This window comes from Mytilus californianus, unplaced genomic scaffold (assembly GCF_021869535.1).
Source record: "Mytilus californianus isolate M0D057914Y unplaced genomic scaffold, xbMytCali1.0.p SCAF_19, whole genome shotgun sequence".
Taxonomy (NCBI): Eukaryota; Metazoa; Mollusca; class Bivalvia; order Mytilida; family Mytilidae; genus Mytilus; species Mytilus californianus.
In genome coordinates, this window is record NW_026262667.1 from 12,044,557 (window position 1) to 12,057,439 (window position 12,883).

Genomic DNA, 12,883 nt, shown 5'->3' on the forward strand with positions numbered 1-12,883 from the left:
TAAAATATCATTGTAGATTTGATATAAGAGAAAGTATTAAACCACTAAATCATGATGAGTATATAAACAGGGATATGTAGTATGATTGCCAGAGAGACAACTATTTACCAGAGACGTTGATGTAAGCATCACATGGTGATCTTCAACAATGAGCAAAACCCATAACATATGGTGAGCTATAAAAGGCCATGACATTACAATATCTGAAACAATTCAAATGAGAAAATCAAAGCCTGATTTATGACAAAATAAATAACAATTAAGTTCTAGTGTAACTTTATGTTCAACATATTCAAGTTATGTAAATGCCCCTTACTAAGTTATTTGCCTAGTTTTAAACAACAGTCACATTATACTGTAATACACATTTGTAGGATTTAGTATATAGTATTTTAGTATATAATTCTATTTCCCAGAGCTGGTTCTCTTGGTATAAACTTGATAGGAGCAAACAGAGTTGTTGTAATGGATGCCTCTTGGAATCCTTGTCACGATTGTCAAGCTGTATGTCGTGTGTACAGATTTGGACAGGTCAAGCCAAGTTACATATACAGACTGGTGACAGATAATACTATGGAAAAGAAGATCTACGACAGACAAGTCAATAAGCAGGGAATGTCAGGTATAAAAAAAACCTCTTACATTTATATATGACATCTCTTACATTGATAAAGGTTGTGAGATCAAATCCCACTCATGTCAAGGTGCATCCACTCTGGAAATCTCGCAATAATTGTCAATTAAGATGAGTCGATGCACCTTGCCATGCCGAAGGTTGGTGCTTCTTTCCAGGTACTCTGGTTTCCTCAAACAATTAAAAAATTGTCACCATGAAATAGCTAAGAGTGCTGAAACCAATCATTTACATTAGTATATGACATGCAGGTAGACAAAGAAAATCTTAAAAACATGGTGACTTTTTTTTCTTGATAACAAGTGGAAATATGAATGTGAGCATACAGAATCAATTGTTGCTAAATAGGCATAAGAATGTAATTTCACAACAAAAGGTTTTTAACTGTTAAAAATATAGTACTCTTATTTTACCAGTACAAAACACTGCTGTCATCTAGCTATTACTGATTAGCCACTGTTCCATCATATCTCAGACACATTATTAGTTATATTTCTATAATTATGAATTAGAAATGTAAATATGGTAACTGTTGTTGTGTATTTCAGATCGAGTAGTTGATGAATTACAGCCACAGAATAATTTCTCCAAGAGACATGTAGATAATTTACTCCATTATGAAGTATGTTGTTAAAAGTAGTTTGGATAATATAATATAACACTTATTTTAATGAAGTTTGCTAGTGAGTTCCAAAATAACAAGATTCCTAGACAATTAAAGCTTTGATTTCTATGCATATATCCATGTAAAAATGGCTAATTTTAAACAAAGCATTGTAGAAAAAGAATAAGTCAATAATGGAAGAAATTAATGCCATGAAAGAAGAACAAGTAATGCATGCCTTATTCACATCTAGACAAACTTGAAATATTCTTGGACTACCTCCCCTTAATCAGTAAAAATACAAAACTAGTTAAATATGAAACGGAAACCATTAGCTCTTTTTTCTCTATATAGATAGATTTATTCAAAACAAGATAAATATACATTATATACCAGAATTGTTAGAAATCATAATTTAGTTTATGTGACTTCTTTAAGGTAGATAGGGTGTCTTCCTCCATCTTGGATTTTGAAATACCAGAAAATAATCGGTCTAGATCTTTAATAAAATGTGCAAATTTTGAGAGTAGTGGGTAATTCATGTGTAAGAATTTTCATTTTAATATAGAAAATGACATGCTTTATTATATTTATGGTTGTATTTTACAAAAAACAGAATACTTTTGTTTGATTCAATTTTTTCTAACTTTGCCACATAAGGGGAGGCAACTCAAATGTAAGGGCAGATAATTCAGATAAATTTACTTTTACAATAGAATGTGTTAGGAATTTACCTATTTTATTATGTAGCAAGAAAACGGGTCCTGTGACCCCATTTTGTCTTTTTGTTATCTGAAAGTATAATATTAGAGCTATCTTCTCATATTTTATCTCAAAATTCTATGGTGTAGTTTTCGTTTTATGGCAGAAAATTGTGTTTTCCATGCATAATCTATACAAAATCTGTCAATTTTGCACAACCTGTAGCGTGAAAATAAGCCCTGTGACCCATTCTTTTTATTATTTTTTTCAAAAAAGCATGACATAAATTACATTTTGGCAAATTATTAAAAAGTTCTATGGATTATAATTTAGACACCCCATCTACCTTAATGCTGACTATTTATTATTTCAGGATGTAGAGACGGATCCTTTAGATTTTTCTGACTGTAACTATGGGGATCAAGCATTTAATAATGTCCTCAGAAGACAGGGTCATTGGTTAACTAAGGTAAATTATATTCTAGTAACTGTAACTATGGAGATCAAACATTGAATAATGTCCTCAGAAGACAGGGTCATTGGTTAACTAAGGAAAATTATATTCTAGTAACTGTAACTATGGAGATCAAGCATTAAATAATGTTCTCAGAAGACAGGGTCATTGGTTAACTAAGGTAAATTATATTCTAGTAACTGTAACTATGGAGATCAAGCATTAAATAATGTTCTCAGAAGACAGGGTCATTGGTTAACTAAGGTAAATTATATTCTAGTAACTGTAACTATGGAGATCAAGCATTAAATAATGTTCTCAGAAGACAGGGTCATTGGTTAACTAAGGTAAATTATATTGTTAAAAGACAGGGTCATTGGTTGATTAAGGTAAATTGTATTGTGACCAATAATTTGGTGATATGGGGTAAACATTAATGAGAATTAAACATCTAATGATGGACAATGCTCTTTCTTGCTGATTACAATGTGAATTATAATAAATGCCATAGACGCAAAGTTCAAATTTTGAAAGTTAGAAATCAATTCCTGCATTTTAGTTAGAGTAATGAGAAAGAAAAAAATAATGATAAGCTTCACAATCTATATATATCCTTAACTGGTAGTTTTGTTCTTTTTTTATGGAAAAAGTGTGAGATGGAATAGAAAAAACAAAGTGTAAAAATTTCAATGCATCAGGCACTCTTGCAGCCTCTTTTCCCCAGATCTGTCACAAAATGCCACTTCTTACAAATCACAACTACACTCAGAGACTGTCAGACAGAAAGCTTTCATGCTTTAGAATAAAATTGTTTTGACACCTTGTGACTATCGCACAGAACATAGCTGTGGGGGACATTTGGCTACAGCATATAAATCTTGTTGGTTTTTTTTTCTTTCAGAAGCCATTTACCCATGAATCACTGCTGATAGACAAGAAAGAGCTGAGATTAAGTAAGAAGGAGAAGAGACTAGCCAAACAGAGTTATGTAATGGAGAAGAAGCTGAACTTGACTTACTCCAGACCCTCCTATGCTGCCTTCTATCCTAAGGCAGGAGGAGTTCCTAGACCTACACATCACCCACCATGGTAATTGTTTACTTCCTTAATTATCATTGTATTAAATACTGTTCAGTTTGCCCTTATTTTTAGGGTTTCTTTTTGAAAGACCATCATTGAAAAAATCTGGGAATTAGAAATACACCTATTTCAAGCAAAGAGTTGACACACAGATATAATTAGTACATAAACTTCTATTGTGTACAAAAACCTGGAAACAATAAGGTAATATTTATTAGTAATTCCCTTTTTTTTATTGAAAATGGGATAATGACACAAATTATTAATGCATTCAATATGTAGTTAAAAAAACATTATTTCACAGTTTTACATGACAACCACTCAAAAGGTTTCTGACTTTAAAAAAACAGGCACATGATCACGAAGCAGATTTGAATTAGATCAACTTTTAGATAAAAGAATTTCCAATTAGGTCTTTAATTTTATAAGCTCTTCCCTTTTATATAATTGGCTTATGAGAGCTTGCTCATTTAAGGGTCTTAAATTTTTACATGTTTTGTCCATTTTTTACAGGAATCAGCCAACACCATTCAATCGGCCAGTAGCTAGTGTAAAACCAATGATGACTACACCTGTTCCTATGAAACCAAAAGATGGAGTTTCTATTATACCTCAAACAAAACCTGGTGTTACTGTCCACAAAATAGTAACTACAACAGACATTACGTTGCCAGGGACCACTACCAACACCCAATCAGGTGTAACTGCCAGCGGTGGTACTTTGGTAAACAAGATACCTGCAGGACAGCAAGTTTTTGTTATCAAGACACCAAAAGGAGTTTATATACGAACAAAGGAAGGAAAGATATTTGCTGTCAGAGCAAAGACTCCACTACTTAGCGGTATATCTACTGCATCAACCTCATCTGTAACTACTGTTACTATCAAAAACTCCACAGCAACAGGTATAGTTTGGTGTTTTAATGTCTTTCCAACAACCAAAAAACAGTATTCATTGATGATTATTTTCTGTTCAGTATCACCAGAATATTTACATACATGTACAGTCATTGATGATTATTTTCTGTTCAGTATCATCAGAATATTTACATACATGTACAGTCATTGATGATTATGTTCTGTTCAGTATCACCAGAATATTTACATACATGTACAGTCATTGATGATTATGTTCTGTTCAGAATCACCAGAATATTTACATACATGTACAGTCATTGATGATTATTTTCTGTTCAGTATCACCAGAATATTTACATACATGTACAGTCATTGATGATTATTTTCTGTTCAGTATCACCAGAATATTTACATACATGTACAGTAGTATTCATTTATAACAATGTCTTACGACAAATATATTTAAAATCCCCAGTCCCAAGGTGATCAAAACAATGTTAAATTGCAGGTATAATAAAGAAATCAGGCTTATAACAATTTTTAGCTCACCTGGCCCGAAGCTTTTCTCATCACTTGGCGTCCGTTGTCCATCCTCGTCGTCCATCATCGTTAGCTTTTTACAAAAATCTTCTCCTCTGAAACCACTGGGCCAAATTTAACCAAACTTGGCCACAATCATCAATAGGGTATATAGTTTAAAAAATGTGTCCGATGACCCCGCCTACCAACCAAGATGGCCGCCATGGCTAAAAATAGAACATAGGGGTAAATTGTAGATTTTGGCTTATATCTCTGAAACCAAAGCGTAGATTTTGGCTTATATCTCTGAAACCAAAGCATTTAGAGTAAATCTGACACAGGGTAAAACTGATTATCAGGTCAAGATCTATCTGCCCTGAAATTTTCAGACAAATCTGACAACCTGTTGTTGGGTTGCTGCCTCTGAATTGGTAATTTTAAGGAAATTTTGCAGTTTTTGGTTATTATCTTGAATATTATTATAAATAGAGATAAACTGTAAACAGCAATAATGTTCAGCAAAGTAAGATCTACAAATACGTTGTCATGACCAAAATTGTCAGTCGACCCCTTTAGGAGTTATTGCCCTTAATAGTAAATTTTTAACAATTTTTTGTAAATTTTTGTAATCTTTTACAAAAATCTTCTTCTCTGAAACTACTGAGACAAATTTAACCATATGTGACCATAATCATTATTAGGGTATCTAGTTTAAAAAATTTGTCCGATGACCCCGCCTTCCAACCATCATGGCTGACTTGGTTAAAAATAGAACATAGGGGTATAATGCAGTTTTTATACGTCCGTTTACGGGACGTATTATGGTATACCTCTGTCCGTCCATCCGTCTGTCCGTCGTCAACATGTCGGACATTAACTCAAAAATGCTTTAACCAATTTGCATAAAACTTTTGATAATTGTTTATATCTATTGACGTGAGCTCCCTTTCGTTTTTTATAAAATTTAGATTTTACGTTTCCGAGTTATGGGGTTTTATTCATTAAAAAAAGGGGGATTTTCCAGTTTTCGGACAATAAGTCAAGAATGCTTTCACCAACTTGCAAGAAATTGTGGTGAATTGTTTATATCTATTGACATGAGCTCCCTTTCGATTTTTATAAATTTATAAGATTTTACGTTTCCGAGTTACAGGGTTTTATACATAAAAAAAGGGGGGATTTTCCAGTTTTCGGACAAAAACTCAAAAATGCTTTCAGCAATTCTTATGAAACTTTGGTGAATTGTTTGTATGTATTGATGTAAGCTCCTTTAGAATTTTATAAATTTTACATTTTACATTTCTGAGTTATGGGGTTTTATTCATTAAAAAAAGGGGTGATTTTCCAGTTTTCGGACAATAACTCAAAAATGCTGTCACCAATTCTCATGAAACTTTGGTGAATAATTTATATCTATTGATGTAAGCTCCCTTTTTATTTTCATAAATTTCTAATATGACATTGAGAATTAATTGAACTTTATTTGTTTATAGTCTGACAACAGATTTACTAAGTATTGCCCAACAGCAAGAAATCTTTAATTGAATATAAATTCAATTCATATAACCAATTTCAAGTTCTTTGACTACATTTATTCAGAAACCTACAATATGTCAAATATTTTATTACAATCCAAATTCAGACCTGAATCAAGCTTGAATATTGTGTACATTTTTGCCCCAACTGTTCAGGGTTGGACCTCTAAGGGCGTATCTAGCTGCGCTCAGCGAAGCAGTTTATTGGTTTATATCTCTGACCCGTTGTTGGGTTGCTGCCCCTGAGTTAGTAATTTTACAAAAATTTTGCAGTTTTTTGTTATGATCTTAGATATCATTATAATATCTAATATCTAATACTATTAATTATGATTTTAACCTTATTTTACATGATTCCCAAAGCATCAGTAAATACAGGTGAGCGACACAGGCTCTTGAGAGCCTCTAGTTTTATTTCTCCCAAGTGACATTTTTATAGGAAAATAAGGAGATGTGGTATGATTGCCATTGAGTTCAAATGAAGTGGATGTAAGAAATTATAGACAACAGTAGGGCCTTCAACAATGAGAAACACCCATACCGTAAAAGGCCCTGACATGAAAAGGTGGAAACAATTCAAACGAGAATACCAACGCCTTAATTCATAACACAATAATTTACGAAAAAAACAAATATGACCGACATGAACAATGACAACCACTGAATTAAAAACATCTGACACCTGTTTTTGGGTGTTGCAGTCAAGTATTGATTTTAATTTAAAAAAAGAAGATGTGGTATGATTGCCAATGAGACAACTCTTCACAAGAGACCAAATGACACAGAAATTAAAAACTATAGGTCACCGTACGGCCATCAACAATGAGCAAAGCCCATACCGCATTGTCAGCTATAAAAGGCCCTGAAATGACAAATGTAAAACAATTCAAACGAGAAAACTAACAGCCTAATTTATGTATAAAATAATGAACGAAAAACAAATATGTAACACAGCAACAAACGAAAACCACTGAATTACAGGCTCCTGACTTGGGACAGGCACATACAGAATGACTGTCTTTGATCAGATGATTTGAAGGTTAATAAAACATGTGTGGTGATTTAATCAGGTGATTGGAAGGTAATAAAACATGTGTGGTGAAGACAAAGCCTCTTTGTCCTTACAGTTATCAAAAAATTAACGTAATTATTTATACTTAATAAATTATATTTATTCTTTTTACAGTGGCACCAAAGATTGGAACAGCACAGCCAATTATAGTATACCCCAAGACTGGTTCGGCTGTCATCAACAGGAAACCAACTTCACGACAACCAAGGGCTATTAAACCAAATCAATCAAAAAGTAAAGTTGATGCGAAAATTAAAATGAATTTAAATTCTGAAATAAAATCTGAATTGAACAAAAGTGGACCAAGTAGTATGATGGATCTGAACATATTGAAAAACTCTGGAACAGACATAGACTCTTCTGTAAATATTCCTACAGAAATGGATATTGATCCTAGATCTGCTAGTGTTGCTGCAATTGGCAGTATGCTTTCATTAGACAATGAAAAGGACACTTTGACTAAATCTGGCAGTGAGCCAATTATTGGTGGATTAGATAGTATAGAAATGCTAGCCAGGACAAATAGTCAAATGGGAATTGACAGCTTATCAGGGTCTAATAACTTGGTTGTTAAGGGCCTGCCTCAATCAAACAGTCAAACGGGACTGGAAAGCCAAACAGAATCAAGTACTGAAAACAATAGTGTCGTAGGTATAGAGAGACAGAATAGTTCTAGTAGTCAGATGAGTTCTGCCGATGAAGGACAGGTTCAGTTTGACAATAATGACAGTCAGTTTGGATCAGACATAGGAACATTTGATCAATCAGACAATAGCAATAGTAACAGTCAAATCTTCGAATTTGATAACCAAAGAGTTGATCGTCAACAAGGATTCTTGGAATCATTGTTTGACATGTCAGAAATTACTCCATATCAGCCGTCAAGACAGGACGCCAATCAGTCAATGAGTAGAGTAGACTCATCAGCATCAATATCATCAAACATGGGTCATATAGACCTTCGAGAAGACAGTGACAAATATCACGAGGAGGGTAATGACAATATGGACTCTTTCATGTCACGGTATCCACGGATCGCTCCAAACACGAGAAGCAATTATCCACAACACAATAATCCTATGCCTCATATGTTTAATCCGATGTCTGGATTTAACCAAGGTTCGCCACAGATGGGATACAATCCTATGTACACGCCATATCCAGTATTATTCCCCCAGAATTCCCATCAGTCACAGCCGACCTCAACTAACAATGGATCTGTTACCAACACAACACAAAGTGATTACATGTCTCCTATACAAAGTATGTCCCAGATGGGATCCAGTCCCATAATGGGATTTCCATTCAGCCCCTATTCCTTTCCAATGCCAGCACCATACATGATGGGAGGAATGCCCAATCCGTACATGGCAATGGGTATGCCACCCCCGTACGGACATCAAGGTGGCATGATGCCACCACCTAACAGTGCTAATGTGGGTCAACAACAACAACAGCAAACCCTGGACAAAACCACTTGAATACTATTTTATGTGTTGATCTTTATATATTAGACATTTTTGATATTTTATGTAAATGTTTTTTTAGATCTCAATTTGCACAGTGTCAGATCATTTATCATTTTCTATTTATCATTACACAGCCAATGATATTGGGTTTTTTCTATCATATTATTCAGACTCTGCAATCAAAATTTAAAAAAAGTGGTCAACTAATTTTAAACAAGAAACACTGTATACTACTATAATACCTACAAAAGAAAATGCTAGATTCTCTTGAAAAGATAAGAAATGTTCTATAGCAACTCTAGGACAGAAATTTAAAATTTGATTTTTCGTCAGTTTTATATAAAGTTAAACAGAAGTTATAACAAACAATTTCAAGGGCACAGGACTTTGTAGAATAAAATTAAAAAAATAGTTCCAAGAAAATGGGAATATGTTATTCCATTTTAAAAGTATTTGATTGTAAATGAAATGAAAATGTATTTGTATTACAACTGCAGCAAGTCTCATTTTATGAGCACGATGCTTGTTTTTGTAGTGTTTATAACTATTTACTATCAACTATAGCTTGTATGCTCAATATACACATAAACTTGACAAACCAATTGATAAGAAAAAAATCAGTGCTTGATATAAATGCAAATATGGGTTTAAGCCATACCAAATTGGTTTTTTGTTCTTCATATTTGCATGCTCTTAAAATTTTGAGATGAAAAATTTGAAAATTCGTCTAAAAAATACAATAAAAGCTCTCTTTTTTGTGCTTTCAATTTTTTAACCACATTGCAATAAATAAATAAAGTTCAGAAATATTAAGAATTTGATTGATTGTTTCCTAAAATGAAATCTAATTTTATTATTGCATTTTGAGTTTCTGGTACAGAATCATTTTTTTTTAGAAAATACCATGAATACTTTCACTTATTTTTTTTTAAAAGCAAAACAAATTCTAAAAACAGCAAAATATTTTAGTATGGCCTTTAGGTTTTTCACTATTGTATTTTGGTTTTTGATAGTGCCAAAAGAAAACTTTTACAAAGATTAAACAATTTACTTTATAAAGAATTTATTTACTATGCATAGGTTAACAGTATCACTAAATCAAAACACTTAAAATCATTTGTATGAAAGGAAATCATTCAAATTTCATTTTTTCCACAGTTATCTTGTTTAAGAAGTAACCTTAACTTATATCTTGTATAAGAAGTAACCTTAACTTATATAGAGTTAAAGGGGAGTTTTATTGATCTGGTAATAGTTCGTTATCTTTGGTACAGACACAAAACTTTGTGGGGTTATTAAACCAGTTTTACATACTACCTTTCTGGGTGTTGAAACAATAATTTATAATATACAGATTTTGTAAAATGTTGTTGTGCAAGTATGTGTAATATTATGAATATTATAATTTAATGCAGCAGTAATTTAACCCTGCTCTGAAGGAGGGGGTAAGTTGTTTTACCAGTCTGTCAATCTGTCCCATGAAATTTCCGTCATATTTTTCTCAGGAACTACAAATAAGAGCTTCCTGAAATGTTGTATCAGGCTTCATATGATCATGATATACTGTGAGGTGGTAAAAAGCAGATAAAAGCTAACAGACTGAAATGTTGAAACTGCTAATCACATTATAAAAATCATTTTTCTAACACTTACAATGTATTTCTAGTACTTTACCAAAGATAGTAATTAAATATAACAAAATAATGTATTATGAACAGGGTACATGATTTCTATTGTCACTATCTTGTATGCCCTAGTATTCAATAATATGAAGATGACATGGTTCCGTAAGACAGTGATCTTCAAATATTTCCATGTGCCATATGTAATTCATATGTAAATTATATGTATTTCCTAACTCTTCACAGATTTTTTCCTTTCCCATGAAAAAGTCAATGTCTGAAAAGTCATGAAACAAATTATGCCACTGTGTGGTATGATAATTTTTATCACTGGGTAGAATAATTACCAGATTTATCTTTCTCAAAGGAGAAATATTGTATCCAATTAGATGTAGTAGTAATAATAAAATACATTGTGTATGAATGTTATAATAAAATACATTGTGTATGAATGTTATAATAAAATACATTGTGTATGAATGTTATAATAAAATACATTGTGTATGAATGTTATAATAAAATACATTGTGTATGAATGTTATAATAAAATACATTGTGTATGAATGTTATAAAATACATTGTGTATGAATGTTAATCTGCATAAAAAAACATGTTATTTGTTTATACATGGTATACCAAAAGCCAACAACTTTATTTTATGTCATCAACAATATTGAATCACTGGAATAATGACTTCATAGTACGCCAACATACAGGAGATGAAAATCTCGTCATAGCTGTCTGTATTTCCAGAAACAATAGATTTATGTGTCATTGAACCTTGACCTACATTATGTTATGTGATTACACTTTTTTTACATATTTTTACATGTTGTTAATATTTTTGTCTTGATATGAATGTTGTATTGCATGTCTTAGAATACTATGAAATGAATTTTATACTTGATTGAGGAATATATTCTCATAACATGTATGATGGTCAAATTTATTTTTAGCAAATTGATATAGCATGACGCATATTTTTTGCATATTATCATTTCTGATAAGATAATAGGAGCTGTTGAAAAATAAACAGCTATTGAAAATTTAAACTGTTAAGATGAAACACCTTTTTTTTTTATTAAACCATAAATTTTCCAGAATTCAACCTGACCAATTTTGATTACAATAGCTGTCAGTTGTTTACAGCACCAGCAACAATTACAAAGAATTTATCACTTGCAAGGAAAGTACTTATATGATAGTAGTTATCCATATAAATTAACATAAAATTGAGGTACAAAAATTAATGATATATTGGTATGATAATGTAATATTCAAAGTGGTACTTCTGTCTCTCTGACTCTCTCCAGATTATTGGAGAAATTAAAGTAAGAAAAATTTTACTAGGAAAATTATTGTTAATTTTTTAGAAACAGGACTTAATTTATTGAAAAAGTCAATTTTAATGAGGGTAAATTTGCGGTTTTATTCTTTATTTTATAAACAACCAAGTCACGAGCCTGTAATTCAGTGGTTGTCATTGGTTGCTGTCTGTCACATTTGTTTTTTCCTTGATTGTTTAATCATAAATCAGTCCCTTGGTTTTTTCTTTGAACCTTTTCACATTTCCTCATGTTACACCCATTTATAGCTGATTAAATGATATGGGTTTTGCTCATTGTTGAAGGATGCACAGTGACCTATATATCCCTTAAATCTAAATCATTTGGACTCGGTTGGATAATTGTTTCATTGGCAATTATACCACATCTACTTAATTTTATAATTATTTAAAGACGTGCTGAGGGTTTTAGTGAATAACATTGATAAATGTTTATGTTTGATTTCTAGCTGACATTTAAGCATTCCTTGAAACTTATACTTTTAACATGTTTCATCCAAGCTCGTATTTTAATCAATGTAAACATTCAACAAATTGTGTACCTTTTTTTATGGCTGGGAAATTAAAATGAAAAAATGAACTTCAGGGAAATATGAATGAAAAAATTGAAAATTTCCTGTTGTAAGGCTTAAAATAATACATGTAAATTTTACTTCATATGGAGATCTTGTTCCTTCAAAATTTACTTCTTATCGCTAAGTATTTTTTATCAGAACAAGTCACAGAAATATTATAGTGCTGATACATTCAAAGACAGAAGTTTCATAACCAAAAAATGTACATTCAACTCCAAACATTTCACTTTAAAATGAAAAAAAAAAATATTGTTCAAGCTCCACTTAAACATTCTGTTGATTGTATTTACAGTGAATGTTCAATAATGCATTTGATAAAATAAAATGTGTAGACAAAATAGGTTGAATTTCTTAGAATTTAGTACATTGTATATTGTTTAAGAACTTTACTTTACAATAAATGTTATAAAGATA

At 31.7% G+C, this 12,883-nt stretch overlaps 1 protein-coding gene across 2 annotated transcripts in view; it reads left to right on the forward strand.

Annotated features, from left to right (window-relative positions):
- LOC127726948 (helicase ARIP4-like) overlaps positions 1-12,883 on the forward strand; it is a 36,479-nt gene extending 23,596 nt beyond the window's left edge. For both annotated transcript variants that reach the window (XM_052234320.1, XM_052234321.1), the window contains exons 15-20: positions 417-622; positions 1,183-1,256; positions 2,314-2,409; positions 3,296-3,483; positions 3,988-4,379; positions 7,573-12,883. In XM_052234320.1, coding sequence (XP_052090280.1) covers positions 417-622; positions 1,183-1,256; positions 2,314-2,409; positions 3,296-3,483; positions 3,988-4,379; positions 7,573-8,939 — 2,323 coding nt within the window. In that variant the 3' untranslated portion in view covers positions 8,940-12,883. The remainder of the gene's footprint in view (positions 1-416; positions 623-1,182; positions 1,257-2,313; positions 2,410-3,295; positions 3,484-3,987; positions 4,380-7,572) is intronic.